Source organism: Schistocerca piceifrons, chromosome 5, assembly GCF_021461385.2.
Source record: "Schistocerca piceifrons isolate TAMUIC-IGC-003096 chromosome 5, iqSchPice1.1, whole genome shotgun sequence".
In the NCBI taxonomy this organism is placed as follows: domain Eukaryota; kingdom Metazoa; phylum Arthropoda; class Insecta; order Orthoptera; family Acrididae; genus Schistocerca; species Schistocerca piceifrons.
The window spans coordinates 374,251,734-374,279,607 of NC_060142.1; the positions used below are offsets into that span (position 1 = coordinate 374,251,734).

At 41.0% G+C, this 27,874-nt stretch overlaps 1 protein-coding gene across 1 annotated transcript in view; it reads right to left on the minus strand.

Moving 5' to 3' along the window:
- LOC124797955 (rho-associated protein kinase 2) overlaps window positions 1–27,874 on the minus strand; it is a 208,618-nt gene that overhangs the window by 129,398 nt on the left and 51,346 nt on the right. Inside the window, exons 12-13 of the mRNA XM_047261112.1 lie at window positions 23,691–23,727; window positions 4,765–4,773 (exon numbers count right to left, since the gene is read on the minus strand). Of these exons, the coding sequence (XP_047117068.1) occupies window positions 4,765–4,773; window positions 23,691–23,727 (46 nt within the window). The remainder of the gene's footprint in view (window positions 1–4,764; window positions 4,774–23,690; window positions 23,728–27,874) is intronic.

The window sequence follows — 27,874 nt, forward strand, 5'->3', positions numbered from 1 at the left end:
CCTTGGGAGGTATAAGTAGGGGGAAGCAATATATTCGATACCTCGTCCAGAAACGCACCCTTTCAAAACCTGGACAGCAAGCTAACCGCAATGCAGAGCGCCTCTCTTGCAGAGTCAGCCACTTGAGTTTTCTATCCATCTCCGTAACACTATCAACACTTACGAAATAACCCTGTGATGAAATGCACCGCTGTTCTTTGGATCTTCTCTATCTCCTTTGTCAACCCGACCTGGTACGGATCCCACACTGATGAGCAATACTCAAGTGTAGGTCGAATGAGTGTTTTCTAAGCCACCTCCTTTGTTGATGGACTACATTTTATAAGGACTCTCCCAATGAATCTCAACCTGGCACCCGCCTTACCAATTTTATATGATCATTCCACTTCAAATAGCTCTGTACGCCTACTCCCAGATATTTTACAGCTACCAATGTTTGTTCTGCTATCATATAATCATACAATAAAAGATCCTTTTTCCTATGTATTCGCAATAAATTACATTTGTCTATGTTAAGGGTCAGTTGCCTCTCCCTGTACCAAGTGCCTATCCGCTGCAGATCTTCCTGCATTTCGCTGCAATTTTCTAATGCCGCAACTTCTCTGTATATTACAGCATCATCCGCGAAAAGCCGCATGGAACTTCCGACATTATCTACTAGGTCATTTATATATATTGTGAAAAGCAATGGTCCCATAACACTCCCCTGTGGCATGCCAGAGGTTACTTTAACGTCTGTAGACATCTCCCCATTGAGAACAACATGCTGTGTTCTGTTTGCTAAAAACTCTTCAATCCAGCCACACAGCTGGTCTGATATTCTGTAAGCTCTTACTTTGTTTATCAGGCGACAGTGCAGAACTGTATCAAACGCCTTCCGGAAGTCAAGGAAAATGGCATCTGCCTGGGAGCCTGTCTCTAATATTTTCTGGGTCTCATGAACAAATAAAGCGAGTTGGGTCTCACACGATCACTGTTTCCAGAATCCATGTTGATTCCTACTGAGTAGATTCAGGGTTTCCAGAAATGACATGATACGCGAGCAAAAAACATGTTCTAAAATTCTGCAACAGATCGATGTCACAGATACAGGCCTATAGTTTTGCGCATCTGCTCGATGACCCTTCTTGAAAACTCGGACTACCTGTGCTCTTTTCCAATCATTTGGAACCTTCCGTTCCTCTATAGACTTGCGGTACATGGATGTTAGAAGGGGGCCAAGTTCTTTCACGTACTCTGTGTAGAATCGAATTGGTATCCCGTCAGGTCGAGTGGACTTTCCACTGTTGAGTGATTTCAGTTGCTTTTCTATTCCTTGGACACTTATTTCGATGTCAGCCATTTTTTCGTTTGTGCGGTGATTCAGAGAAGGAACTGCAGTGCGGTCTTCCTCTGTGAAACAGCTTTGGAAAAAGGTGTTTAGTATTTCAGCTTTACGTGTGTCATCCTCTGTTTCAATGCCATCATCATCCCAGAGTGTCTGGATATGCTGTTTCGGTCCACTTACTGATTTAACATAAGACCAGAACTTCCTAGGATTTTCTGTCAAGTCGGTACATAGAATTTTACTTTCGAATTCACTGAACGCTTGACGCATAGCCCTCCTTACGCTAACTTTGATATCGTTTAGCTTCTGTTTGTCTGAGAGGTTTTGACTGCGTTTAACTTGCAGTGAAGCTCTCTCTGCTTTCGCAGTAGTTTCCTGACTTTTTGTTGAACTACGGTGGGTTTTTCCCGTCCCTCACAGTTTTACTCGGCACGTACCTGTCTAAAACGCATTTTACGATTTCCTTGAACTTTTTCCATAAACACACAACATTGTCAGTGTTGGAACAGAAATTTTTCTTTTGATCTGTTAGGTAGTCTGAAATCTGCCTCCTATTACTCTTGCTAAACAAATAAACCTTCCTCCCTTTTTTTTTTATAATCCTATTTACTTCCATATTCAGGGATGCTGCAACGGCCTTATGATCACTGACTCCCTGTTCTGCGCTTACAGAGTCAAAAGTTCAGGTCTGTTTGTCATCAGTATGTCCAAGATGTTATCTCCACAAATGGGTTCTCTGTTTGCACTGCTGTGCCATTCGTCCATTAGAGTGCTCAAAGTTAAATCAGCAATTTGTGTATGTGGTCAACTTCACTATGGAGGACAAGAAAGAGGAACAGCAAGGTACAGTGCAGTTTTTAACTGTGGAAAGAGAGTCAGGAAATGAAATTCATTCCTGAATGTCTGCTGTTACGGTGAACACAGTATGTCACATGCACAAGCTTTTGTGTGGAACAAATATTTTTAAGAAAGTCAGATGTCACTGAATGACAGCACTCGGTCAGGACAGGCTCATTGTATCATTACCGCTTCTGTCACTGCTGCAGCGGATGCTGCTATCAGAAGTGACCGATGGCAGAAGACATTTGGCTGATGTTGGGCATCATTCACAGTACCGCTCACTCCATCACGACAGAGCATTTGAAGTTCTGGAAAAGCAGTTTGCAGTTGGTTCCCCACAGCCTGACGAAAGAGCAGAAGTTGAACAGAATCTCAACAGCGCTGCAGTGCCTGGAGTGGTATCATGATTAAGACTATAGTTTCCTATCCCATATGGTCATGGGAGATGAAACAACACAGAGTCATCATTCTGAGCCACGGAGCAACCATCAGAGAGAACTACGGAAGAACATGGATTCACTATTACTGAAAAAATATGAAGCTGTGCATGCCAGCTCCTGAAAATGTGATGATAACCTTTTTCTTTGATTGCAAAGGCCCGCAGCTCACTGACTTTCTGGAGCATCATGCCACAAATAATGCAGAGAGGTATGTGGACACACTGAAGAAACTGAAAAATACCAAGTCCAAATGCCCAGGAATTTTGTTGTAAGGCATCATTCTGTCACAGGATAACGCCCGTCCACACGTTGCCATGGTTGTTTTGACTATGCTGCAGAAGATCCACACACTGGGAAGCCCTTACACATCCTACGTACAGTCCCCATCTCTTCCCTTAAGATTTCTTTTCGGAGCCCAGAAGAAAGACATCCATGGCCACTGATTTGATTTGAATGAAGAGATGCACGCCTGGGTACAATCATTGTTCCATAGGACACCACAAACATTTTTCCATGAAGGCATTGATTTCTTGTCTCATAGTGGGATAAATGTTTTAACAGTTATGGCAATTACATCTGAAATAATAAACAGTTTACTTACTGCTTTGCCATATGTCTCATTTTTATTTGACTTTTCCGTATGTTAAAAGAAGCCAACATTTCTTATGTGTGGATATCTTACCATTCAGTTGAGTGATGCCTTAAACAATGGAACACTACAAATATTACATACATACTGCTTAAAAGCTTTGCGAGATTTGGCAGTCAGACTCTGCACTTATATTATAAGACTTCAGTCTTGACCACAATTCTTCATCATAAATCTGTAATACTTATAGAAAGTCCGAGATGCAATGACAACTACATGGAAAGGATAGAGCACTACTAACCATATAGAAGAGGTGTTGAGTCTCTGACAGGCACAATGAAAAAAACGTGCCAAATCTTTAATCCTTTCTACAGCAGTAAGCCATTTTCAAAAAATAGCCATTAACCTATAAGGAATGCTTTCCTTATATGTTCACAGCAACACTCCCTTTGAAAATGGCTTCATGCTGAAACCCATAAGGATTAAAGAAACATAATAAAGAATCGTGGTCAAGCTGAAATTTTATTATAGCTAATAATATTAGTCAGTGCAAGTTTAATATGTACACAAGTAAAAGAACTACATTTCAATGACAAATTTAATTCTTATTTTATTTTTTTGCATAGTGGTGACAAAAAGAGCCAAGAAATAAAAATGTGATAATTCTTATTAAGGGAACTGACCTTTAGCTTGGATGGAAATTTTAAATTAACTTATCTCTTTACCTTTTGAAGAAAAATGAAACTTTCAGTTGCTAATTTTTCATATGAAATTTTAGTTAATAAAATGAGCCTATGATTTTCCAAAGGAATTTGACATCTGAATGATAATGAGATCTTTAGAGGTGGAACTTGTGTTCAGACAGGACGAGGATATACTTCAGAGGAACCATTTCCGAATTTGCCAAACTTGATCAAGGAAAAATCTAAATTCAGGTGGTTGGAAAGAGACTTGAACCTAGCTCATTCAGTTTATGAGTCCAGTGCTTTAAACATAGCGCCATATTACTCCATATATAATTCCACTGCCACTTTAATGATCTCACCAAAGCCTCACACTGTATCCACAGCTCACTAATCTCACAGTGATATCACGTTTAAAACTTCAAACACACAAGAAAGTTTTTCACAGTACCAACAAAAACATACCAAAAGCCTTCAAAATGTCATAGCTGTTTCTCTAATAGGATGTAGGTTCCCTAAATGAATCAAATTTGGAAATCAGTAATCTCCCTAAAATAAAAACACAATAATGATGAAAAACAATTGGTCACAGTACAAGGGAAGCACTCATCATGTGGACTAGGTACATAAAAAGTGATTACTATTTTAGACTATTTAGCAAACTTATATTCACATCAGCATCTGCATCTTAAAAACTTTTCCTCTTTCTAATGTGCTTGTCTGCTACTCAATACTTCCTCTTTAAGGAGAACTATCTAATCAGAATTTTCTACTGGCTTGTCCCTCTAATCATACTTTACCAACACCATATACTTGTGATTAATAATGTAAAGAAATTAAGTACTCTGTAATGAGATTTAAAAAAAAAAAGTACTGCCAACTCACCTTGTCAACCTGCACGACACCAACATGGCAACATCATATGAAAAAGGAACAATAAAATTTAATTAAAATCTGCTGTAATTAATATTGCTGAAATCAGAAGAAACACTAGCAAGTTAACAAACTATGTCTTCTAGTTTGAAATCTGTCTGATTAATTCAAGAATGAAAACTTATGAAACTAAAAACTAGCAACACTTATATTTTTGGTGACCTGGTACACTTCATGTATTTACCTCTCACATATTGTGGTAAAGAGTTTAGAAGATACAGAATAATGAATATTTCATTTTTTTAATTTATTATAGTGTTAAATCTGATGATACCTAAGTCACCAGAAAACAGTTAAGGCATTTAATAAAAAGTGATTTAGACTTTTTATTCTCTCTTTCTAGGTGGCAGAAGGGGGCAGGAGAAGAATTTCACTTTAAATTTCCTCCATCTCAGACATAGAACAAGTTAATAACTGTCACTGTAATAACACATGACACAAACACCAACTGTATAGTCCTTGTATCTGTGTTCACCACAGAAATTGACACAACATGTTTTAGACGGTGGGTAGCCATTATGATATGTGTTATTTGGCTTCTTTCAAGAGTTATTTCACAAAGATAACACATATTTAAGAAATGATGGATCTATTTCAGATAGAGTCCCTTATTTGGAAACAATTGGCTACTAAAAACAGTAAAGAAACAATTTATCACACATATTTATATATCTTTGATTTGACAATGGTGTGCACTCCTGTTTCTATTTTAAAGAATCATGGAAAGTCCAGAATGGAATATCAACAATATTATGATAAGGATAGACTGCTACTCATCTTTACAGATGGCATGTTGAGTTGCAGATAGGCACAATGAAAGAACTGTTACACATTGACCTTTCGGCCAAAGTCTTCTTCAGAAAAGAAAACACACACACACACACATATTCACGCATGTAAGCACAGTTCATACACACATGACCACTATCTTCAGCCACTGCAGCCAGAAATCTGGAAGGGGCATTGGCAGACAGTGGTGAGGGAACGTGAATTGGAAGGAAGTGATAGGACAAAGGGAGTGGACACTGTTGGGGGTTCCAGTTAATTTACAGGGAAGAAAATACACAGCAGAAATGCAGAGAGACAAGTGAAGCAGAAATAAAGTTTTTAAGAGGTAGTCTTGGATATACTTTCTTAGACATAAAGAGAAACATGAGACACGCACACCTCCCTCCAATATTTCAACAAAGGCTTAATCAGTCTTATATTAAACAATTAAATATTATATATAAAATATTATATATAGATTTACTGATGACATCTTCATGATCTGGATTCACAGTGAAGAAGAACTCCAGAATTTCCTCTCCAACCTCAACTCCTTTGTTTCCATCAGATTCACCTGGTCCTACTCCAAATCCCATGCCACTTTCCTTGACGTTGACCTCCATCTGTCCAATGACCAGCTTCACACGTCCACATCAAACCCACCAACAAGCAACAGTACCTCCATTATGACAGCTGCCACCCATTCCACATCAAACGGTCCTTTCCCTACAGCCTAGGTCTTCGTGGCAAACGAATCTGCTCCAGCCCGAAATCCCTGAACCATTACACCAACAACCTGAAAACAGCTTTACCCTCTCCAAACCTTCCAGGAATTTCTGACTTCCAGCCTTGCCTCTCAATCCTTCTTAAAAAACCTTAATCCTACTCCCAACATAACCACTGCTGAAGCCCAAGCTATCAGTGATCTGAAGGCTGACCAATCCATGGTCATTCTTCCAGCGGACAAGGGTTCCACGACCGTGGTACTTGATCGTCGGGAGTATGTGGCTGAGGGAGTGCGTCAGCTTTCAGACAACACCACATACAAAGTTTGCCAAGGTAATCCCATTCCTGATGTCCAGGCGGAGCTTCAAGGAATCCTCAGAACCTTAGGCCCCCTACAAAACCTTTCACCAGACTCCATCAACCTCCTGACCCCACCAACACCCTCACCCCTACCTTCTACCTTCTTCCTAAAATTCACAAACCCAATCATCCCAGCCGCCCCATTGTAGCTGGTTACCAAGCCCTCACAGAACGTATCTCTGCCTACGTAGATCAACACCTTCAACCCATTACATGCAGTCTCCCATCCTTCATCAAAGACACCAACCACTTTCTCGAACGCCTGGAATCCTTACCCAATCTGTTACCCCCTGAAACCATCCTTGTAACCATTGATGCCACTTCCTTATACACAAACATTCCGCACGTCCAGGGCCTCGCTGCGATGGAGCACTTCCTTTCACACCGATCACCTGCCACCCTACCTAAAACCTCTTTCCTCATTACCTTAGCCAGCAACATCCTGACCCACAACTTCTTCACTTTTGAAGGCCAGACATACCAACAATTAAAGGGAACAGCCATGGGTACCAGGATGGCCCCCTCGTACGCCAACCTATTCATGGGTCGCTTAAAGGAAGCCTTCTTGGTTACCCAGGCCTGCAAACCCAAAGTTTGGTACAGATTTATTGATGACATCTTCATGATCTGGACTCACAGTGAAGAAGAACTCCAGAATTTCCTCTCCAACCTCAACTCCTTTGGTTCCATCAGATTCACCTGGTCCTACTCCAAATCCCATGCCACTTTCCTTGACGTTGACCTCCATCTGTCCAATGGCCAGCTTCACACGTCGACATCAAACCCACCAACAAGCAACAGTACCTCCATTATGACAGCTGCCACCCATTCCACATCAAAAGGTCCCTTCCCTACAGCCTAAGTCTTCGTGGCAAACGAATCTGCTCCAGTCCAGAATCCCTGAATCATTACACCAACAACCTGAAAACAGCTTTCGCATCCCGCAACTACCCTCCCGACCTGGTACAGAAGCAAATAACCAGAGCCACTTCCTCATCCCCTCAAACCCAGAACCTACCACAGAAGAACCACAAAAGTGCCCCACTTGTGACAGGATACTTTCCGGGACTGGATCAGACTCTGAATGTGGCTCTCCAGCAGGGATACGACTTCCTCAAATCCTGCCCTGAAATGAGATCCATCCTTCATGAAATCCTCCCCACTCCACCAAGAGTGTCTTTCCGCCGTCCACCTAACCTTCGTAACCTCTTAGTTCATCCCTATGAAATCCCCAAACCACCTTCCCTACCCTCTGGCCCCTACCCTTGTAACCGCCCCCGGTGTAAAACCTGTCTCATGCACCCTCCCACCACCACCTACTCCACTCCTGTAACCCGGAAGGTGTACACGATCAAAGGCAGAGCCACGTGTGAAAGCACCCACGTGATTTACCAACTGACCTGCCTACACTGTGAAGCTTTCTATGTGGGAATGACGAGCAACAAACCGTCCATTCGCATGAATGGACACAGGCAGACAGTGTTTGTTGGTAATGAGGATCACCCTGTGGCTAAACATGCCTTGGTGCACGGCCAGCACACCTTGGCACAGTGTTACACCGTCCGGGTTATCTGGATACTTCCCACTAACACCAACCTGTCAGAACTCCGGAGATGGGAACTTGCCCTTCAGTATATCCTCTCCTCTCGTTATCCGCCAGGCCTCAACCTCCGCTAATTTCAAGTTGCCGCCGCTCATACCTCACCTGTCTTTCAACAACATCTTTGCCTCTGTACTTCCGCCTCGACTGACATCTCTGCCCAAACTCTATGCCTTTACAAATGTCTGCTTGTGTCTGTGTATGTGCGAATGGATATGTGTGTGTGTGCACGCGCGCGAGTGTATACCTGTCCTTTTTTCCCCCTAAGGTATGTCTTTCCGCTCCCGGTATTGGAATAACTCCTTACCCTCTCCCTTAAAACCCACATCCTTTCGTCTTTCCCTCTCCTTCCCTCTTTCTTGATGAAGCAACCATTAGTTGGGAAAGCTTGAATTTTGTACGTATGTTTGTGTGTCTATCGACGTGCCAGTGCTTTTGTTTGGTAAGTCACATCATCTTTGTTTTTTTATATATAAAAACAAAGATGCTGTAACTCACCAAATGAAAGCGTTGGTATGTTGATAGAAGACAATAAAAACCACACACACAAATTTCAAGCTTTCGCAACCCAAGGTTGCTTCATCAGGAAAGAGGGTAGGAGAGGGAAAGACGAAAGGATGTGGGTTTTAAGGGAGAGAGAAAGGAGTCATTCCAATCCCGGGAGTGGAAATACTTACCTTAGGGGGAAAAAAGGACAGGTATACACTCGCACACACACACACACATATCCATCCGCACATATACAGACACAGGCAGAGATATGTCTGCCTGTGTCTGTATATGCGTGCGCGAGTGTATACCTGTCCTTTTTTCCCCCTAAGGTAACTCTTTCCACTCCCGGGATTGGAATGACTCCTTACCCTCTCCCTTAAAACCCATATCCTTTCGTCTTTCCCTCTCCTTCCCTATTTCCTGATGAAGCAACTGTGGGTTGTGAAAGCTTGAAATTTGTGTGTGTGTTTTTTATTGTCTGCTATCAACATTCCAATGCTTTCATTTGGTAAGTTACAGCATCTTTGTTTATTTTATACATATATATATTTAAAAAAAAAGATGCTGTGACTTACCAAACGGGAAAGCGCAAGTAGATAGAAAAAAAAAAAAAAAAAAAAAAAAAAAAAAAAAAAAAAAAAAAAAAAAAAAAAAAAAAAAACCGCACACACACACAAATATCAAGCTTTTGCAACCCACGGTTGCTTCATCAGGAAAGAGGGAAGGAGAGGGAAAAACGAAGGGATGTGGGTTTTAAGGGAGAAGGAAAGGAGTCATTCCAATCCCGGGAGCAGAAAGACTTACCTTAGGGGGAAAAGGGACAGGTATACACTCGCGCCCACACACACACACACACACACACACACACACACACACACACATCCACACATATACAGACACAAGCAGACATGTGTAAAGGTAAAGAGTTTGGGCAGAGAAGTCAGTCGAGGAGGAAGTACAGAGGCAAAGACATTGTTGAGTGACAAGTGATGTACGAGGGGCGGCAACTTGAAATTAGTGGAGGCTGAGGTCTGGTGGGTAGAGGGAAGAGATATATTGAAGGGCAAGGGCAAGTTCTCATCTCCGGAGTTACCGACAAACACTGTCTGCCTGTGTCCGTTCATGCGAATGGACAGCTTGTTGCTGGCCATTCCCATATAGAATGCTTCACAGAGTAGGCATGTCAGTTGGTAAATCACGTGGGTGCTTTCACACGTGGCTCTGCCTTTGATCGTGTACAACTTCTGGGTTACAGGACTGAAGTAGGTGGTGGTGGGAGGGTGCATGAGACAGGTTTTACACCGGGGGCGGTTACAAGGGTAGGAGCCAGAGGGTAGGGAAGGTGGTTTGGGGATTTCATAGGGATGAACCAAGAGGTTACGAAGGTTAGGTGGACAGCGGAAAGACCCTCTTGGAGGAGTCGGGAGGATTTCATGAAGGATGGATCTCATTTCAGGGCAGGATTTGAGGAAGTCGTATCCCTGGTCCTACTCCAAATCCCATGCCACTTTTCTTGACGTTGACCTCCATCTGTCCAATGGCCAGCTTCACACATCCGTCCACATCAAACCCACCAACAAGCAACAGTACCTCCATTATGACAGCTGCCACCCATTCTATATCAAACGGTCGCTTCCCTACAGCTTAGGTCTTCATGCCAAACTAATCTGCTGCAGTCCTGAATCCCTGAACCATTACACCAATAACCTGAAAACAGCTTTCGCATCCTGCAACTACCCTCCCGACCTGATACAGAAGCAAATAGCTAGAGCCACTTCCTCATCCCCTCAAACCCAGAACCTCTCACAGAAGAACCCCAAAAGTGCCCCACTTGTGACAGGATACTTTCCAGGACTGGATCAGACTCTGAATGGCTCTCCAGCAGGGATACGACTTCCTCAAATGACATTCCTCTTAACAGCAGGTAGTTCGCCTTCCGTAATGTTCGCACATGCATTGACAATGTGCTGACGCATGTTGTCAGGCATTGTTGGTGGATCATGATAGCAAATGTCCTTCAACTTTCCGCACAGAAAGAAAAGTGGGGACGTCAGATCCATTTCAGGTCATTCACATTGTCTTATTTGGTCAGACGTTAAGAGAGTTCAGCTCAAAGAGCTATGACTTTTTAAAGTTTGAGTAGGGTTTCCGTTCAAATGTTACTTATTAATGTTCAACACATTATGCCACAGAAATGCCTAAATCTTTGAAATTTCATTTCAACATTGTCCAATTTTGTATATTTAAGATGACATGACATGTCTAAATTCACTTACGTATTCAATTATTTTTCCATTTATTAGAATTTTTGATCTTATTAACTCTAATCCTTGAAATGCCGTTACCTTTACTTTTATTTGTGGAAACTGTCAAAACCACATATAGCTGCAATCAGGATCACTATATGTACTGCTCTCTGTATTTCATTTTCAGTAATACCAATTATGGCCTGATCCTCAACAAACAGTAAAGATGTAAAATTTACAATGTTCATAGTGAAAGCCTCATTTACTGTTTAAAGTCAATTTTTTATGACCATGTCCATATAGATATTGAAAACCGTAATGGACACTCCTAGTAATTGCAAATAATTTAATGAGTAAAGGTAACAACTCAATGAATTGGAGAGGCACTGAGTCATCGAAAGGCAACACACACACCTCTGTGAGCTCATGTAGTAAAATGTTGCTGTACTAGTTTGCGTGTGTGCGCTCTTTCTTTCTTTCTCTTCTGGTGCCCTTTATCAGCCAATGCTGGGACAGAAAATTTCGCAGAGATTTATCAGCCAATGCTGGGACAGAAAATTTCGCAGAGATGGTTCTCTGCGAAATTTTCTGACCCAGCATTGGCTGATGAAGGGCACCCATGTGTAAGCTATTATTATGATGAGGTTGCCAATCTCAAGGGTATTTTAAAGCTACTGCCAGCAAAAAACCCCTCCACAGGAGGCTCATCCAAACTGTGTCCCTGGGACACTTGCACCCGCGATTGCCCGAGGCCAGCGTCCCGGGCGAATTCATATGCTGTTGCAGTGGCAGTGGCCGAGCCATGTAGCTTAGCTGACAATGCGGTGTGCCTGCCGCACCTCGACATGCCACTGTACACGCGTATCATACGGAAGACAGACCACTGCAACAGCAGTGGTCAAAAGCACTGATACGACACAAAGTCGTTAGTCAACAAACATAAGGCTACAGTGGATCAAGATCGATCATCAACAGCAGCAGTTAAACGATGTTAAAGTTAGTGTAAGTGTAAGGAGGGCTATGCGTGAAGCGTTCAGTGACTTCGAAAGTAAAATTCTATGTACCGACTTGACAGAAAATCCTAGGAAGTTCTGGTCTTATGTTAAATCAGTAAGTGGATCTAAACAGTGTATCCAGACACTCTGGGATGATAATGGCATTAAACAGAGGATGACACACGTAAAGCTGAAATACTAAACACCTCTTTCCAAAGCTGTTTCACAGAGGGAGACCGCACTGCAGTTCCTTCTCTGAATCACCGCACAAACGAAAAAATGGCTGACATCGAAATAAGTGTCCAAGGAATAGAAAAGCAACTGAAATCACTCAACAGAGGAAAATCCACTCGACCTGACGGGATACCAATTCGATTCTACACAGAGTACACGAAAGAACTTGCCCCCCTTCTAACATCCATGTATCGCAAGTCTATAGAGGAACGGAAGGTTCCAAATGATTGGAAAAGAGCACAGGTAGTCCCAATCTTCAAGAAGGGTCGTCGAGCAGATGCGCAAAACTATAGGCCTGTATCTGTGACATCGATCTGTTGCAGAATTTTAGAACATGTTTTTTGCTCGCGTATCATGTCATTTCTGGAAACCCTGAATCTACTCAGTAGGAATCAACATGGATTCTGGAAACAGTGATCGTGTGAGACCCAACTCGCTTTATTTGTTCATGAGACCCAGAAAATATTAGAGACAGGCTCCCAGGCAGATGCCTTTTTCCTTGACTTCCGGAAGGCATTCGATACAGTTCCATACTGTCGCCTGATAAACAAAGTAAGAGCTTACAGAATATCAGACCAGCTGTGTGGCTGGATTGAAGAGTTTTTAGCAAACAGAACACAGCATGTTGTTCTCAATGGAGAGATGTCTACAGTTGTTAAAGTAACCTCTGGCATGCCACAGGGGAGTGTTACGGGACCATTGCTTTTCACAATATATATAAATGACCTAGTAGATAATGTCAGAAGTTCCATGCGGCTTTTCGCGGATGATGCTGTAGTATACAGAGAAGTTGCAGCATTAGAAAATTGCAGCGAAATGCAGGAAGATCTGCAGCGGATAGGCACTTGGTGCAGGGAGTGGCAACTGACCCTTAACATAGACAAATGTAATTTATTGCGAATACATAGGAAAAAGGGTCTTTTATTGTATGATTATATGATAGCGGAACAAACATTGGTAGCTGTAAAATATCTGGGAGTAGGCGTACAGAACTATTTGAAGTGGAATGATCATATAAAATTAATTGCTGGTAAGGCGGGCGCCAGGTTGAGATTCATTGGGAAAGTCCTTATAAAATGTAGTCCATCAACAAAGGAGGTGGCTTACAAAACACTCATTCGACCTACACTTGAGTATTGCTCATCAGTGTGGAATCCGTACCAGGTCGGGTTGACAAAGGAGATAGAGAAGACCCAAAGTAGAGTGGCGCGTTTCGTCACAGGGTTATTTCGTAAGTGTGATAATGTTACGGAGATGGATAGAAAACTCAAGTGGCTGACTCTGCAAGAGAGACGCTCTGCATCGGGGTGTAGCTTGCTGTCCAGGTTTTGAGAGGGTGCGTTTCTGGGTGAGGTATCTAATATATTGCTTCCCCCTACTTATACCTCCTGAGGAGATCACAAATGTAAAATTAGAGAGATTCGAGTGCGCACGAAGGCTTTCCGGCAGTCATTCTTGCCGCGAACCATACGCGACTGGAACAGGAAAGGGAGGTAACGACAGTGGCACGTAAAGTGCCCTCCGTCACACACCGTTGGGTGGCTTGCAGAGTATAAATGTAGACGTAGATGTAGACAAAAAAAAGGAGGAGCGTCTCTTCTGTACTATTTAAACCCGAGTGGGAAATTAATTTCTTCTGTACTGCTGACAAAAAAAATCATGCCAAATGTTTAGTATGTCAACAGAACCTCACACATTTAAAACAGTACTCGACTGAACGGCACTTTAATACGTGACACAAAGATCTGTTCGAAAATTTGTCACAAGTGGGCCACAATCAAGGCTTGAAGAACTGAAAGAAAATTTCAAGCAGCATTACAGTGAAGTGTTTCCTACCGTATGACACTATTTATAAAGATGATAAATAAAACTATATTTTATAATCTGATATGTCTCTTAGCAATGTGCCCATTATCGAGTGTCAGGGTTGTCAGTAATAAGGAACAGGTATTTTTGGTTAATTTTTATATTTGGGTTGCATTAAATAGTGCTGTACAGACGTAAGGAAAAGTTTCAAGTGCATGGTTTTTTGCCACTTTCTGAAGAGTCATCACAAATGCTCTCTCACGCCATTAAGAGTCATTCTTTTTTTTGTGTATTTGTGTTTTGATGGATGGGGCAACATTTGTTGTAATTTGATCTTTGTTCTCAAGTAATTAAAATGCAAATATTCCAATAGATACAAATTTATTTTGCGACCACATTTCGCCGATCTTGCTAGTGTCTATGACCACTTTTCAGAGGACTGGGGGAAAACGCACGTAAAACCACGTTTTTTTTGTTAGTTTTTTATTTGTGTTTCAACGAAAGAAACAATTAATTGTTAAAATGATGAAAGTGTTATAAAAACAGGACTGTGCAAAATTAATTGTAAGGTGTTTTTTCTTATTTTTTTTCTATGGTAGGAGCAGGAAACAGTTGCACAAAGTATGTGTGCAAGTTACAAATGCTTGTCAAAGATTGCCTAGCTGACTCGGCAGCTTTTATTTGTCCAGCAGATCTCATGGAAAAATTTGAAAAAATAGCTCTTTTGCCTCAAACTGTTGCTCACCCAGTCGAAGATATGGCCTCAGATATGGAGCAGCAATTAAGGGAGAGAGCGGCAAACTTCATTTCATTTTCTATCGCTCCTGACGAGTCCATGGACGTAGCGGACATCTCTCAGCTTGTCATATTCATTTGGGGTGTCGACAAGAATCTGCGTGTCACCGAATACACAACCACAGGTTTGGATATTTTTCTAGCTGTGGAAAACATATTCGAATCAATGGATTTAAAATGGGAACGCCTGACCAATGTAACAACGGATGGAGCCCCCTGCACTACGAGGGATACGTGAGATCAAAAATGGCTAAAGTCAGCTGTTCCTTATTCACGGGAGTCCACTGTCTGATACACCAGGAGGCACTCTGGGAAGACTGTCAACATAAAGAATGTTATGGGCATAGTTTTTTGAATGGTTAATTATCTTCACTCGCATGGATTAACATAATGCCAAATTAAAGAATTTCTGGTTGACATCAAAGCGAAATACCTGGACATTCCCTACCATGCCGAAGTAAGATGGCTGAGCAAAGGGAAGGTGCTTGGTCAGTTTTTCTCCTTGAGGGATGAAAGCAATACCTTTTCGGAAATGAAAGGACGTCCAGAAGAATTGCTTCGTGATCCTAAGCGGGTGGCAAATTTGGCTTTTTTAGTGACCTAACTGGTCATTTAAATACTTTGAATATTTCACTCCAAGGAGTAAAACACTCTGTTGTTGATTTAATACAAACAATTCAAGCATTTCAAAAAAAACTTATTTTGTGGGAAAAACAGTTGCAAGAGGAGAACTGTGGACACTTCGCTGCATTAGACAGTGTTAAAGAAGATATGAATTTTTCAGATTATGTTCAAATCATTTGTGAATTACAAGAGTTTTAAAACAGATTTTTGGAGATACGTGAGCTTAATCAGGCCTTAAGATGTATTTGTTTGCCCATTTACCCTTCGGGCAGAGGACGTCTCACTAATGTTTCAACTAGAGCTGATTGACCTGCAGTGTGATATCTGCCTGAAGGACCACTTTCAGGGTGTATACATGGACAAGGAAAAAAAATTCCCGGATTTCTCCCAGATTTCCCGGTTAAAAGTACACTTTGTCCCAGGTGAAAACATACTTTTTCCCTATTAAGTGACAGTATACTTTTCTCTCGGAACTGTATAACTTATAAGTCCTTTGATTGATTATGGTATTATACATGGGCGTAGAATTTTCCGGCGCTTTAGAAAATGAAACACAGGGAAAAAAACCCGTTTTGGAAAAATCTTTGATGTGCCACATATTTTCGTATTATGAAAGTATAAATTCGAATTCCACCAAACACCGCATGTTACTTTCCGAAGCATTGAAATCGAGATTGCCATACGCTTTTGTAAGCCAGTGATAGCTCATGTCACGTGATCTCGCCAGCCGATGACAGCGGGTATTCAGAGCTTAGAGCACATGATGTAGTCAGCCAATAGCAACATCACTGTTAAGTAGCACGAGGACACAAACAGGAAAAGTTAATGGTTTAAATTAATATACATAGTGCCGCTACACGAAACGCAAAGCTTTCACATATAGTATTGGACTATAATATTAATAAGTTGCAAGATGTTGGTCTTTTATGCGCCTATTACAATTTCAGATATATCACACAAACGTGCCAGTAAAATTTTTAATAACGACATAAATGTCTGATCTTCTGGGCTCAAAATTCATCTAAATGGCTCGTCATCAACGAGCTGATTTTTAAATGACAATCAAAAGCTCTGTGATTCAAGAAATTCATCTTACATTCTCGCACATAGTTCAACTTGCATAAAAGGAAATTTACTTTGAAGGTAACGCTTTTCAAACCACCATTCGGAATATTTTCCCGCGACCTGGTAGAAAAGGTTCGATTCTGCAATTGCTAGAGAGCACCAGATGACAGGCGTCACTGCGCTTGCACAGCTACCATGTCGTAGGGGGACCGGAAGTTTGTATGTGTAAAACATTAGAAGAGCTTACATTATGTCATAAAAGAAACAAGACATCAGAGGACACTCCAAGAGCATCGGAATTTCTGATCCATACTAAAAAGTGCACATTTACAGTGCACATTCGTATGTCCAGATTTCCAGTGAAGTAGGCCACGACCTGATATTCAGCTTTTCGATGTGGTTTTCGGGCTGTAAATTTTCTTGGAGTACCAGTAATGTGTTATCTCATGTTTGGTTCTTTACTATGGCATAATGTCATAAGTGCTAGAAGTTGAAAACGTTTCAAATATGTCTGCCTCAGCGGAATATGTTAATAAAAGAAAATTTCTTTAGCAAACGGACAAAAATATCATTATTGTTCTGCAAGGCAATTAATGCTTGACTGTCAGAAAGGTAGAAATAAAATAAAATCTGCAACTAATAACACATTTTAGCCTCCCGTAATTATGTGAATGCATTTTAATTCAGTTTATAGCTCCCGGCCACAGATATCTGTTTTGTTTTCATTTGACATGAGAGCAGCAAACGAAGAGGATACAGCAAAATCACTAAATGTAAATACACGTCACGTGGTGACTATCCACTTCCCCCACTATAACTCAGACTGCTCTGAGCACCAGCCCCGTATCTACGATATTTCCGAACCAGGGCAATACCCCGCCACTCCCTCGAGCGTTTGAGATAGGTCGTCAAAAATTTTTTAAAAAATCTAATTTTCAAAAATATGTTCATTTTTTAGCATACATCTTTCTGAAGAGTCTTTCTGGAGGAAATGTAAGACATGTTATTTGGTCATAAGCGTGCCAAAGTGCAGTGCCTCGCCTCCTCACACAGCATACTTCTATTGCACGTCACTGTATTTCGCTCTATGGAATTGAAACATGTATATTTTGTAATGGATGCCATCAAAGCATATTCTGGACAGTGGCAATTAAAATGTCCTGTGGTGCCTCTTCTGCTTCCAGTCGGCCGATTTGACATCCTATCCCTCTTTTTAAAAAAAAAAAAAAAAAAAAAAAAAAGAACTCTTCAGAAAATTTGCACTCTTTATTGCCTATCAGCTAACAACTTGCTGTTTTGTGTGACATAAAATTAAATATAGGATACATAAACCCAGTAAAGACATGAGACAAGCAAGACAATACACATTTCTTCAATCCTTAGCTCCTAGAATTTTATTCTCTCTAATACTGCTACAGTTTTACATGGCGTGCTTTCCTTTCTGCGAAAGAATCTATTATCTTATCAAAGTTCGTCGAACGTTTTGCTACATGAAAAATCGAAAAGTCATTGTCTAATACTGAAAAAGCTGTTAACACAATAGGACCCAAGACTGGTGTGGTTTCCCAATCTGATACCGTCTATTTTGTCACTGTCTGCTAGATAAAACAAAATAGGCCTTTCTAACGCTACAATAATTGTACACACACCAAATAAACGATACTGTTTTGGCACAAACAGGTTTTTTTGTAATGACAGAATATAATTCACAAAGCACCAATATCAAATGCCTATTAGGCCTACTACAAGCAAAAAGCATTACGTTAGGAAATAGTTTCGCACTTCATTCATACGCTCCAGTTTCTCAAGCACGAGATCCAAAAGTAGTAGAACGAAATTTTTATACAAACTTGGAATCGTCATATTGTTTCATAATTTGTGCAGTGTCCCCGTTTCTTCTCCTTCCTCGTTCTAACAAACAGTCTTGTTATCACTAATTCTGTAACTATTCCTGCCAATGTCAAAGCTCATTCACAGGTTAACTTCACTAACTCTGCCAGAATCACCGGTTTAGTTCCCCACGGTTATTCCCCGGGTAGGCGTTGTTACACGTTCGAACAACGCGATTTCCGTGCTTCTTTCAGAATATAACTTAAAGCGGCTGCTAGCCAGGGACTGTACAACTGGCCCTTATTAGTGTAGCGATCTGGCCAAAAATTTTCTGTCAAAATTTCAGTTTCTTGGATACACCAAGAAGGCAATACATAATCTTTCTTACCTGTTATTTGTTTATTTCGACTCCTGTAGTCTGAATCTATGGATTTCGCTAGTAATTATAACAACGCTCATCTTTCGCAAAGCCAATCAACCACACAATCAGACAGTGGTTGGCATTCATCCGTTCGGCATTAACTCCGTTCAGCTCGTATAGCCCCTTTTGTCAACAGAAAAGTTTGTTTCTACATGCAACGAGGATTCCCCTGACAGAGACATCATGTACATTATGCACGCATTCACAGATCAACTTACAATTCATTCAGAAATCAACTTAGAATGTGTTCAATAATGTTCGAAAACCGACAGGGATGCATTTCAAAGTCATATGAATAATCGATAGACTAACGTGCGCTGGGTGCTAGTCGCTTTGTGAAACAAGGTTTTTCCCCTCAAGAATATGAATTTGCCCCCCCTCCCCCTCCTAGATCCGGGCCTGCTGCACATGCATGAATCTGGCAGCTTGGGCGCTCCAGCAAAATTTTTCCCGGTATCATCTAACTGCTTGCTGTGACTGCTTACACAGCCAACAGCCACATTTCTGTAGCCAGAAGCGGGAGAAGGTATTACTCAACTGCGCATGCGTATGATCCCGCTCGTAACTGCTAAACCGAACCTAATGTAAACAGTTGTGACGTCACGCTCATCGGAGGCAATTTGTTGTTACGAAGCATTGCATAGTCTTCCTAAAGCCTTTGACATATTTTGCTGTTGGCAGATGCTTGTATGAGCACTGTGTTTTTTTGCTGTATATTGCGCATTTCCTTTGCAATTTAAGTTTTATTTTCGTTTTTTCCCTCGTTCTTGGTTTATTGCTGCGGTATTATTCTGCAGTAGCAGGATACAGTAATATCCTTTGTTAGAGTATCGGTTCTTACCAGTCAAAATTACAAAAATTTAGCTGGAAAAAAAAAAAAACAATGAAAAATTCCCGGGTTTTTCCCAGTTTTCTCCCGGATGAAAAAATTCCCGGGTTTTTCCCAGATCTCCCGGTTGTCCCGGGTCGTATACACTCTGACTTTCTTATGTGTAAAACTTTGGACGACTTTTACAGCTGTTTTCTGTGAGATAAGTACCCTCTTTTGCACAAGCATGCAGCCAAAGTTCTCTCAATGTTTAGTTCCACGCATATTTGTGAGTGCTTTTTCTCCCTTTTAAAGCTTGCTAAAACTAAGAACCGTTCACTACTTGGCGATAAAAATTTGACTAATGCTTTGATGTTAGCAGTCTCCCGGAATATTGTACCAAACTCAGACAAAATCATTTCCTTGAAAAAGAAAAATGTATAAAATTCTAATTGTCTTGTTTAGAAATGTTGACTGTACGGATTACACGTCTTTTATAACCTTAATTCCATTTTTTAATAAGTTTTCAAACTTTGTCAATTAAAATTAAACAGCAAACTAAGAATCCAATGTCTAAACTCTGAAAAATGATACAAAAAGCTGTAGCATGAGGTACAGCAAAAAATATTTACTTGTAAATACTAACAGTAGAGTTTCATTCTTACAATTACTAACAGTAAGAATGAAACACTATATCCCTTAAGCAAAATTATTTCTAAAATAGAATATTTATGACACTAGTTCATTTAAGAAATTGATATATCTTTCAGAAGATGCCTACTGGACATATGACGTGTGTGCATGTGCAATACTACGTAATAGAATCAAACTGTGGGTCTGAAAACTACTAAGTTATCCTTTTGTTTTGGATATTGTTTTCTAAGACTTTGCATAGTAATTATGCCACACAAACACTAATTGTTACCTAAACAGCAAATGGTTTGCTTGTTTTACCGCTCACTGTCCACTTTCCTCTGTTACTTTGTTTATGTTGGGCCTGAATGCAGGACAGTTCAGCACAGAGTAGTGCTGTGTGGTCTCACTCGCTCCACAGCTATTTCTCCCACTCCTACGCCGGCACTAGCGAACACAGTCACATACAGGATGCTGAATTACACTGCCTTGCGCCCACAAAGTGGCGCAATTCTTGGATGAGCCTGCTTTAAGGTGTTCAGCCATCTGGATGTATTACGAGTACACGATAGCTCTGGGAAAGCATTCATCCAAATGCTAACAAAGTTTTCAGTCTTGTTTAAATGCCTTTCAAATATTCAGTGGCTCTACTATTTGGTGGGTTGTTACCTTTAGTCCTTAAATTATAAATATTAATAATAAGTGTGGTTGAAAGTGGACACCCTCGTCTGGATCCTTGGTTGATGTTTGCTGAGGATGAATTCACATAAGGGGATTGAACAGCACAGATTAAGTGCAATGGAATTCCCATATTTTCTGGTGCTTCCCATAATGAGTTTTGTTTCACACTGCCAAATGCCTTCTTATTATCTACAAACACATAATAAGTGGATAAATTACATTTCTTTTAATTATTTTGCAAAGTGAAGAAATACAATTTGAGTGGTCTTACTCGCTCCACAGCTATTTCTCCCGCTCCTACGCCGGCACTAGCGATATATATACACTCCTGGAAATGGAAAAAAGAACACATTGACATCGGTGTGTCAGACCCACCATACTTGCTCCGGACACTGCGAGAGGGCTGTACAAGCAATGATCACACGCACGGCACAGCAGACACACCAGGAACCGCGGTGTTGGCCGTCGAATGGCGCTAGCTGCGCAGCATTTGTGCACCGCCGCCGTCAGTGTCAGCCAGTTTGCCGTGGCATACGGAGCTCCATCGCAGTCTTTAACACTGGTAGCATGCCGCGACAGCGTGGACGTGAACCGTATGTGCAGTTGACGGACTTTGAGCGAGGGCGTATAGTGGGCATGCGGGAGGCCGGGTGGACGTACCGCCGAATTGCTCAACACGTGGGGCGTGAGGTCTCCACAGTACATCGATGTTGTCGCCAGTGGTCGGCGGAAGGTGCACGTGCCCGTCGACCTGGGACCGGACCGCAGCGACGCACGGATGCACGCGAAGACCGTAGGATCCTACGCAGTGCCGTAGGGGACCGCACCGCCACTTCCCAGCAAATTAGGGACACTGTTGCTCCTGGGGTATCGCCGAGGACCATTCGCAAACGTCTCCATGAAGCTGGGCTACGGTCCCGCACACCGTTAGGCCGTCTTCCGCTCACGCCCCAACATCGTGCAGCCCGCCTCCAGTGGTGTCGCGACAGGTGTGAATGGAGGGACGAATGGAGACGTGTCGTCTTCAGCGATGAGAGTCGCTTCTGCCTTGGTGCCAATGATGGTCGTATGCGTGTTTGGCGCCGTGCAGGTGAGTGCCACAATCAGGACTGCATACGACCGAGGCACACAGGGCCAACACCCGGCATCATGGTGTGGGAAGCGATCTCCTACACTGGCCGTACACCACTGGTGATCGTCGAGGGGACACTGAATAGTGCACGGTACATCCAAACCGTCATCGAACCCATCGTTCTACCATTCCTAGACCGGCAAGGGAACTTGCTGTTCCAACAGGACAATGCACGTCCGCATGTATCCCGTGCCACCCAACGTGCTCTAGAAGGTGTAAGTCAACTACCCTGGCCAGCAAGATCTCCGGATCTGTCCCCCATTGAGCATGTTTGGGACTGGATGAAGCGTCGTCTCACGCGGTCTGCACGTCCAGCACGAACGGTGGCCCAACTGAGGCGCCAGGTGGAAATGGCAATGCAAGCCGTTCCACAGGACTACATCCAGCATCTCTACGATCATCTCCATGGGAGAATAGCAGCCTGCATTGCTGCGAAAGGTGGATATACACTGTACTAGTGCCGACATTGTGCATGCTCTGTTGCCTGTGTCTATGTGCCTGTGGTTCTGTCAGTGTGATCATGTGATGTATCTGACCCCAGGAATGTGTCAATAAAGTTTCCCCTTCCTGGGACAATGAATTCACGGTGTTCTTATTTCAATTTCCAGGAGTGTATATCTAAAAACACAGATGATGTGACTTACCAAACGAAAGCGCTGGCAGGTCGATAGACACACAAACAAACACAAACATACACACAAAATTCAAGCTTTCGCAACAAACTGTTGCCTCATCAGGAAAAAGGGAAGGAGAGGGAAAGACGAAAGGATGTGGGTTTTAAGGGAGAGGGTAAGGAGTCATTCCAATCCTGGGAGCGGAAAGACTTACAAAAAAAACAAAGATGATGTGACTTACCAAACGAAAGCGCTGGCACGTCGATAGACACACAAACACACACACAAAATTCTAGCTTTCGCAACCAACAGTTGCCTCGTCAGGAAAGAGGGAAGGAGAGGGAAAGACGAAAGGATTTGGGTTTTAAGGGAGAGGGTAAGGAGTCATTCCAATCCCGGGAGCGGAAAGACTTACCTTAGGGGGAAAAAAGGACGCGCATACACTCGCGCACACACACACATATCCATCCACACATATACAGACACAAGCAGACATAATGAACTGTTGTAATGTACTATTTCAGTTCCATATCTGGATAATAAGATACTTGCCAAAATATGTTACAACCAAATTAAATTTAATGCAGGTGACTCCTCAAATCTCACAAAAACATCTATACATACGTCACTAAACTACAGGTTCTCCCTACAACTCCTTGAAACGAAGTGTTAAGAAGCTGAGTGATTGATACAAATATAATTTACCGAGTTTTATGGTATGAATTCAATTGATTAAATATTTGTGCCTAAGGCTGCCCACGTGCAATACAGAGTAAGATCTTCACTTTGGAAATTCATCTCTACAATTTAGAAACAGCCTACTAAATTTGTGGAAGAAATAGAATTATGAAGATTTATAACAGACTGCTACGGTCAACTTTCGCAAGAACAAAGAGCTTGATTTTACAAAGACTGTTAAAACTGGCAACGGGAACACTGTGAAGTCAAGAACTTTGTTTAGAAATAATTTGCAGCTAATTTCCAGTTCCAAACATCAAACATCCATAGATATCAAGAGCAACTTTTAATATATCAAATAAGAACTCACCACATCCTGAATTAGCCTTCTATTGCCAGACAGTAACCTATAAACAAAATGTACAATATCAGTTTATTTGAGGAACAAGTTATAGATCACAATAGCTCTGCTATTGATATTTTTATACATCCGTATCTTCATTCCCATACTCAATCAAGTAACAGCACATAACTACTAAACAAGCTGGTTTCACACAACTACACTACAGGTTTCTGTACAACCCAAGTGCATTTCTCCACACAACACTTAATCAGTAAATACATATTTTACTGCATTAAAATAATTTTTTATTTACCGATTCAGCTAATCCCAGACTTAACTCTACTGGACAAACAAAACTACACAGAGGAACTAAACAATGTTTCACTATATAGCCAGAGAGAATGGGTACAACACACAAAAAATGAACAGATTAATCAACAAAACAAAACAAGCAAATTAAGAGGGAACAAGCGAAGGATAAATTACCAGCTGCAACAAAATGTTGAAAGTACATTCCCCCTGGCAGACACAAAACAATATCTCACCAAACATTCCAAATTAGTGCCACACTGAACAGAAATAAAACAAAGTACAAGTGAGCAGTGATAGTAATATAGAATCTTTCAATGCGTGTGGCAACATTGTGTTTGCTCAAATCTCATTTTTGTGTAAAAATTGTGTGGGAACAGGTGATACTGAAGCATAAAAAGGCGTGGAAAAAATGTAAGTAATTACAAAAGAAAAATAAAGTAATACTAAAGATGAAAAATGGGACGAAAACTTAAGTACAGGTCATACACAACAACTACTGTCGTAAAAGTACTTCAAAATTAAAAACCCTTCAGGCAAATTCTTGAGACTACTTCAGATATGACATGCTGTCAAATGATGTAAAAAGCATAAAACGAAGCCAACCTACGTAAATCCACTTTCAAATTACTGTACTTTAAGTGAGCTGTCAAAACAATACAAAAATCCATAAGTCATAGTTTTTAGTCATAAAATAGAAAAACAACAATAAGCTTTGTGTAATATTTTTACAGAAATATATTGATATCCACAGAAGGCAGAGTTTAAAAACTCAAATTTATTTATACTGTTGAAGACTCATGCGAACGCTTGCAAACAGAAATTCTGAAGCCAGATGTACGTAGAAAATAAAAAGTTTAATTTCCTTTTTTTAAAATAATAGATAGACATTAGAAACTTGGAACACGTAAAAACTTAAATAGGGGCTGGGGAGTGCATTCCATTCTTCATTCATTTGTTTTATTTTTGTCCTTGAGATTAACCCAAGCATGTAACAGTATATACTTTTTTACCTATGAATAAATCCTTGAGTGTACATCTACAGAGACAGTGTCGTATTGAAGAACTGCATTATGAAGATGCTATAAAAAATTCAAACATAATTTGGGAACAAGTATTTCAGAACTTAAATTCAATATAATAGAGGGAAACATTCCACGTGGGAAAAATTATATATAAAAACAAAGATGAGGTGACTTACCGAACGAAAGCGCTGGCAGGTCGATAGACTCACAAACAAACACAAACATACACACAAAATTTTGTGTGTATGTTTGTGTTTGTTTGTGTGTCTATCGACCTGCCAGCGCTTTCGTTCGGTAAGTCACCTCATCTTTGTTTTTATATAGAACTTAAATTCAGTTATTTACTTATCATATAGCTACATCACAAAACAAATAATACTACTACAGTTATCTCAAACTACAATCTACTATCCAGGCCACGAATATGACCTATTGACCCGTCATCACCAAGAACTCTGTTGGATCACCAGGGAAAGCTCTCTGAGAACATTCTTGAATTACATGGTGACAGCCTGTTTTTCAGTGCCACAGTCTCAACTTGGTAAAGTTATTTTCTTACACTTGTGCAAAGAGTAGGTACAGCTTCCAGTGTTGGCTCTCATTCAGTTAAGAACCGACCAGATTTTGTATGGCAATTCCATCCATTCCATTCATTAATCTCCATGGTGTGTCATATAGATTTTCCAGAGAAGGTTGTCTCGAGTTTTAATTTTCTTAATAGATGTTGTTTGTAACTGAGTGTTCTATCAAGTGTGACCCCTAGATTATGTTTGAGCAACCTTCCTTCAAGGTGCAGACTGAGCTTTTTGCCGGCCACCTTACTGTTAAGGTGAAATGTTGAGACTTCTGTTGCTTACAACCATATGTTTAATTTTTAATTACCCCGCACGTCCACTGGATGGTGATAAACAAGCAGCAAAATACTTGCAACCAGACAATCCTTGAGATATCCTGGTAAATGTTACAACACACTCAGAGCATGACCGAGTCGACAAATGGTTCTTCTGAGGGCTATCCCTCTGGAAAGCTAGGACACTGAAAGAGTCTGCCAGTTGAATACTGAAAGCATTAGTGGAGCAAAATGCCAAGTGCTACATAAGATCTTAGTTGACAACACAATAACGATCTCAAAACTATAGTACAAATACAGATTTCTAAATTACGCCATACCCACACCCTGCCATCGGATCGTCACACTGTGTACCATGATTTGCCACTCCACACAACATTTTTCCACTAATCAATCGTCCAATGTTTGTGCTCTGTACACCAAGCGAGGTGTCATTTGGTATTTACCAACATGATGTGTGGCTTATGAGCACCCGCTCAACCATGAAATCCATGCTTCCTTACTTCCTGCCTAACTGTCATAGTACTTGCAGCGGATCCTGATGCAGTCTGGAAGCCCTCTGTGGTGGTCTGGATAGACGTCTGCCTACTACAAATGGCTCTGAGCGCTATGGGACTTAACATCTCATCTCAGGTCATGAGTACCCTAGAACTTAGAACTACTTAAACCTAACTAACCTAAGGACATCACACACAGCCATGCCCGAAGCAGGATTCAAACCTGCGACCGTAGCGGTCACGCGGTTACAGACTGAAGCGCCTAGAACCACTCAGCCACAACGGCCGGCGCCTATTACACATTATGACCCTCTTCAACTGTCGGCTGTCTCTGTCAGTCAACAGACGATGTCGGCCTGTACACTTTTGTGCTGTATGTGTCTGTTCACGTTTCCACTTCACTATCACATCAGAAACAGTGTACAAAACATTGTACAAAATCTGACAGCCCTAAATTGCTTTAAAATTCCAAATGACCATAGACAAATAAGATGCATTCGTCATGCAGTAAGTCACAAACAATGACCATGAAAATTGATAAATTTTCAGTTTCTCGCCTTAAATAACTATCACAAAACATTAAAGATAATAGTCAGTTGGTTTTATTAAACTGAAAAATAACTGAAGACAACTGAGCACAGAATAATGATGGCAGCAAACATATTTTTTATCTTTGTACGTATTTTACATAAATCACAGATATAAACATTGAAATTGCACTCTCAACACCCTCCTCAATTCAATGACTTTACATTTAACATCAACAAAAATTCAGATAAAGCCAACAAGCTTCTCCAAGCGATGAATCTAGGAGCTGATAAACCTTTGGTAAAGATGTCTGCAATCTGGTTCTCTGAATGTACATTCTCAACGTTGATTATTTTGCGGTGGTGCAGCTGATGGGCAAAATTATATTAACATTATTGTTCCTCAACTGACAGTTTTCCCATTTCTTCAGTAACCATATACACAATCGATTATCCTCAAATATACGAACTAGTGGCTGGAGTGGAATTTGAATGGCATCCAGCAAGTATTTAAGCCAGAAAAAAAAAAAAAAAATATATATATATATATATATATATATATATATATATATATATATATATATAAAAAAACAAAGATGATGTGACTTACCATACGAAAGCGCTGGCAGATCGATAGAAATACAAAATGTGTGTGTTTGTGTTTCTATCGACCTGCCAGCGCTTTCGTATGGTAAGTCACATCATCTTTGTTTTTAAATATATTTTTCCCGCGTGGAATGTTTCCCTATATATATATATATGGTCTTTAAATATGTCTGTCTGTGTCTGTATGTGTGGATGGATATGTGCGTGTGTGCGAGTGTATACCTGTCCTTTTTTCCCCCTAAGGTAAGTCTTTCCGCTCCCGGGATTGGAATGACTCCTTACCCTCTCCCTTAAAACCCACTTCCTTTCGTCTTCCCCTCTCCTTCCCTCTTTCCTGATGAGGCAACAGTTTGTTGCGAAAGCTTGAATTTTGTGTGTATGTTTGTGTTTGTTTGTG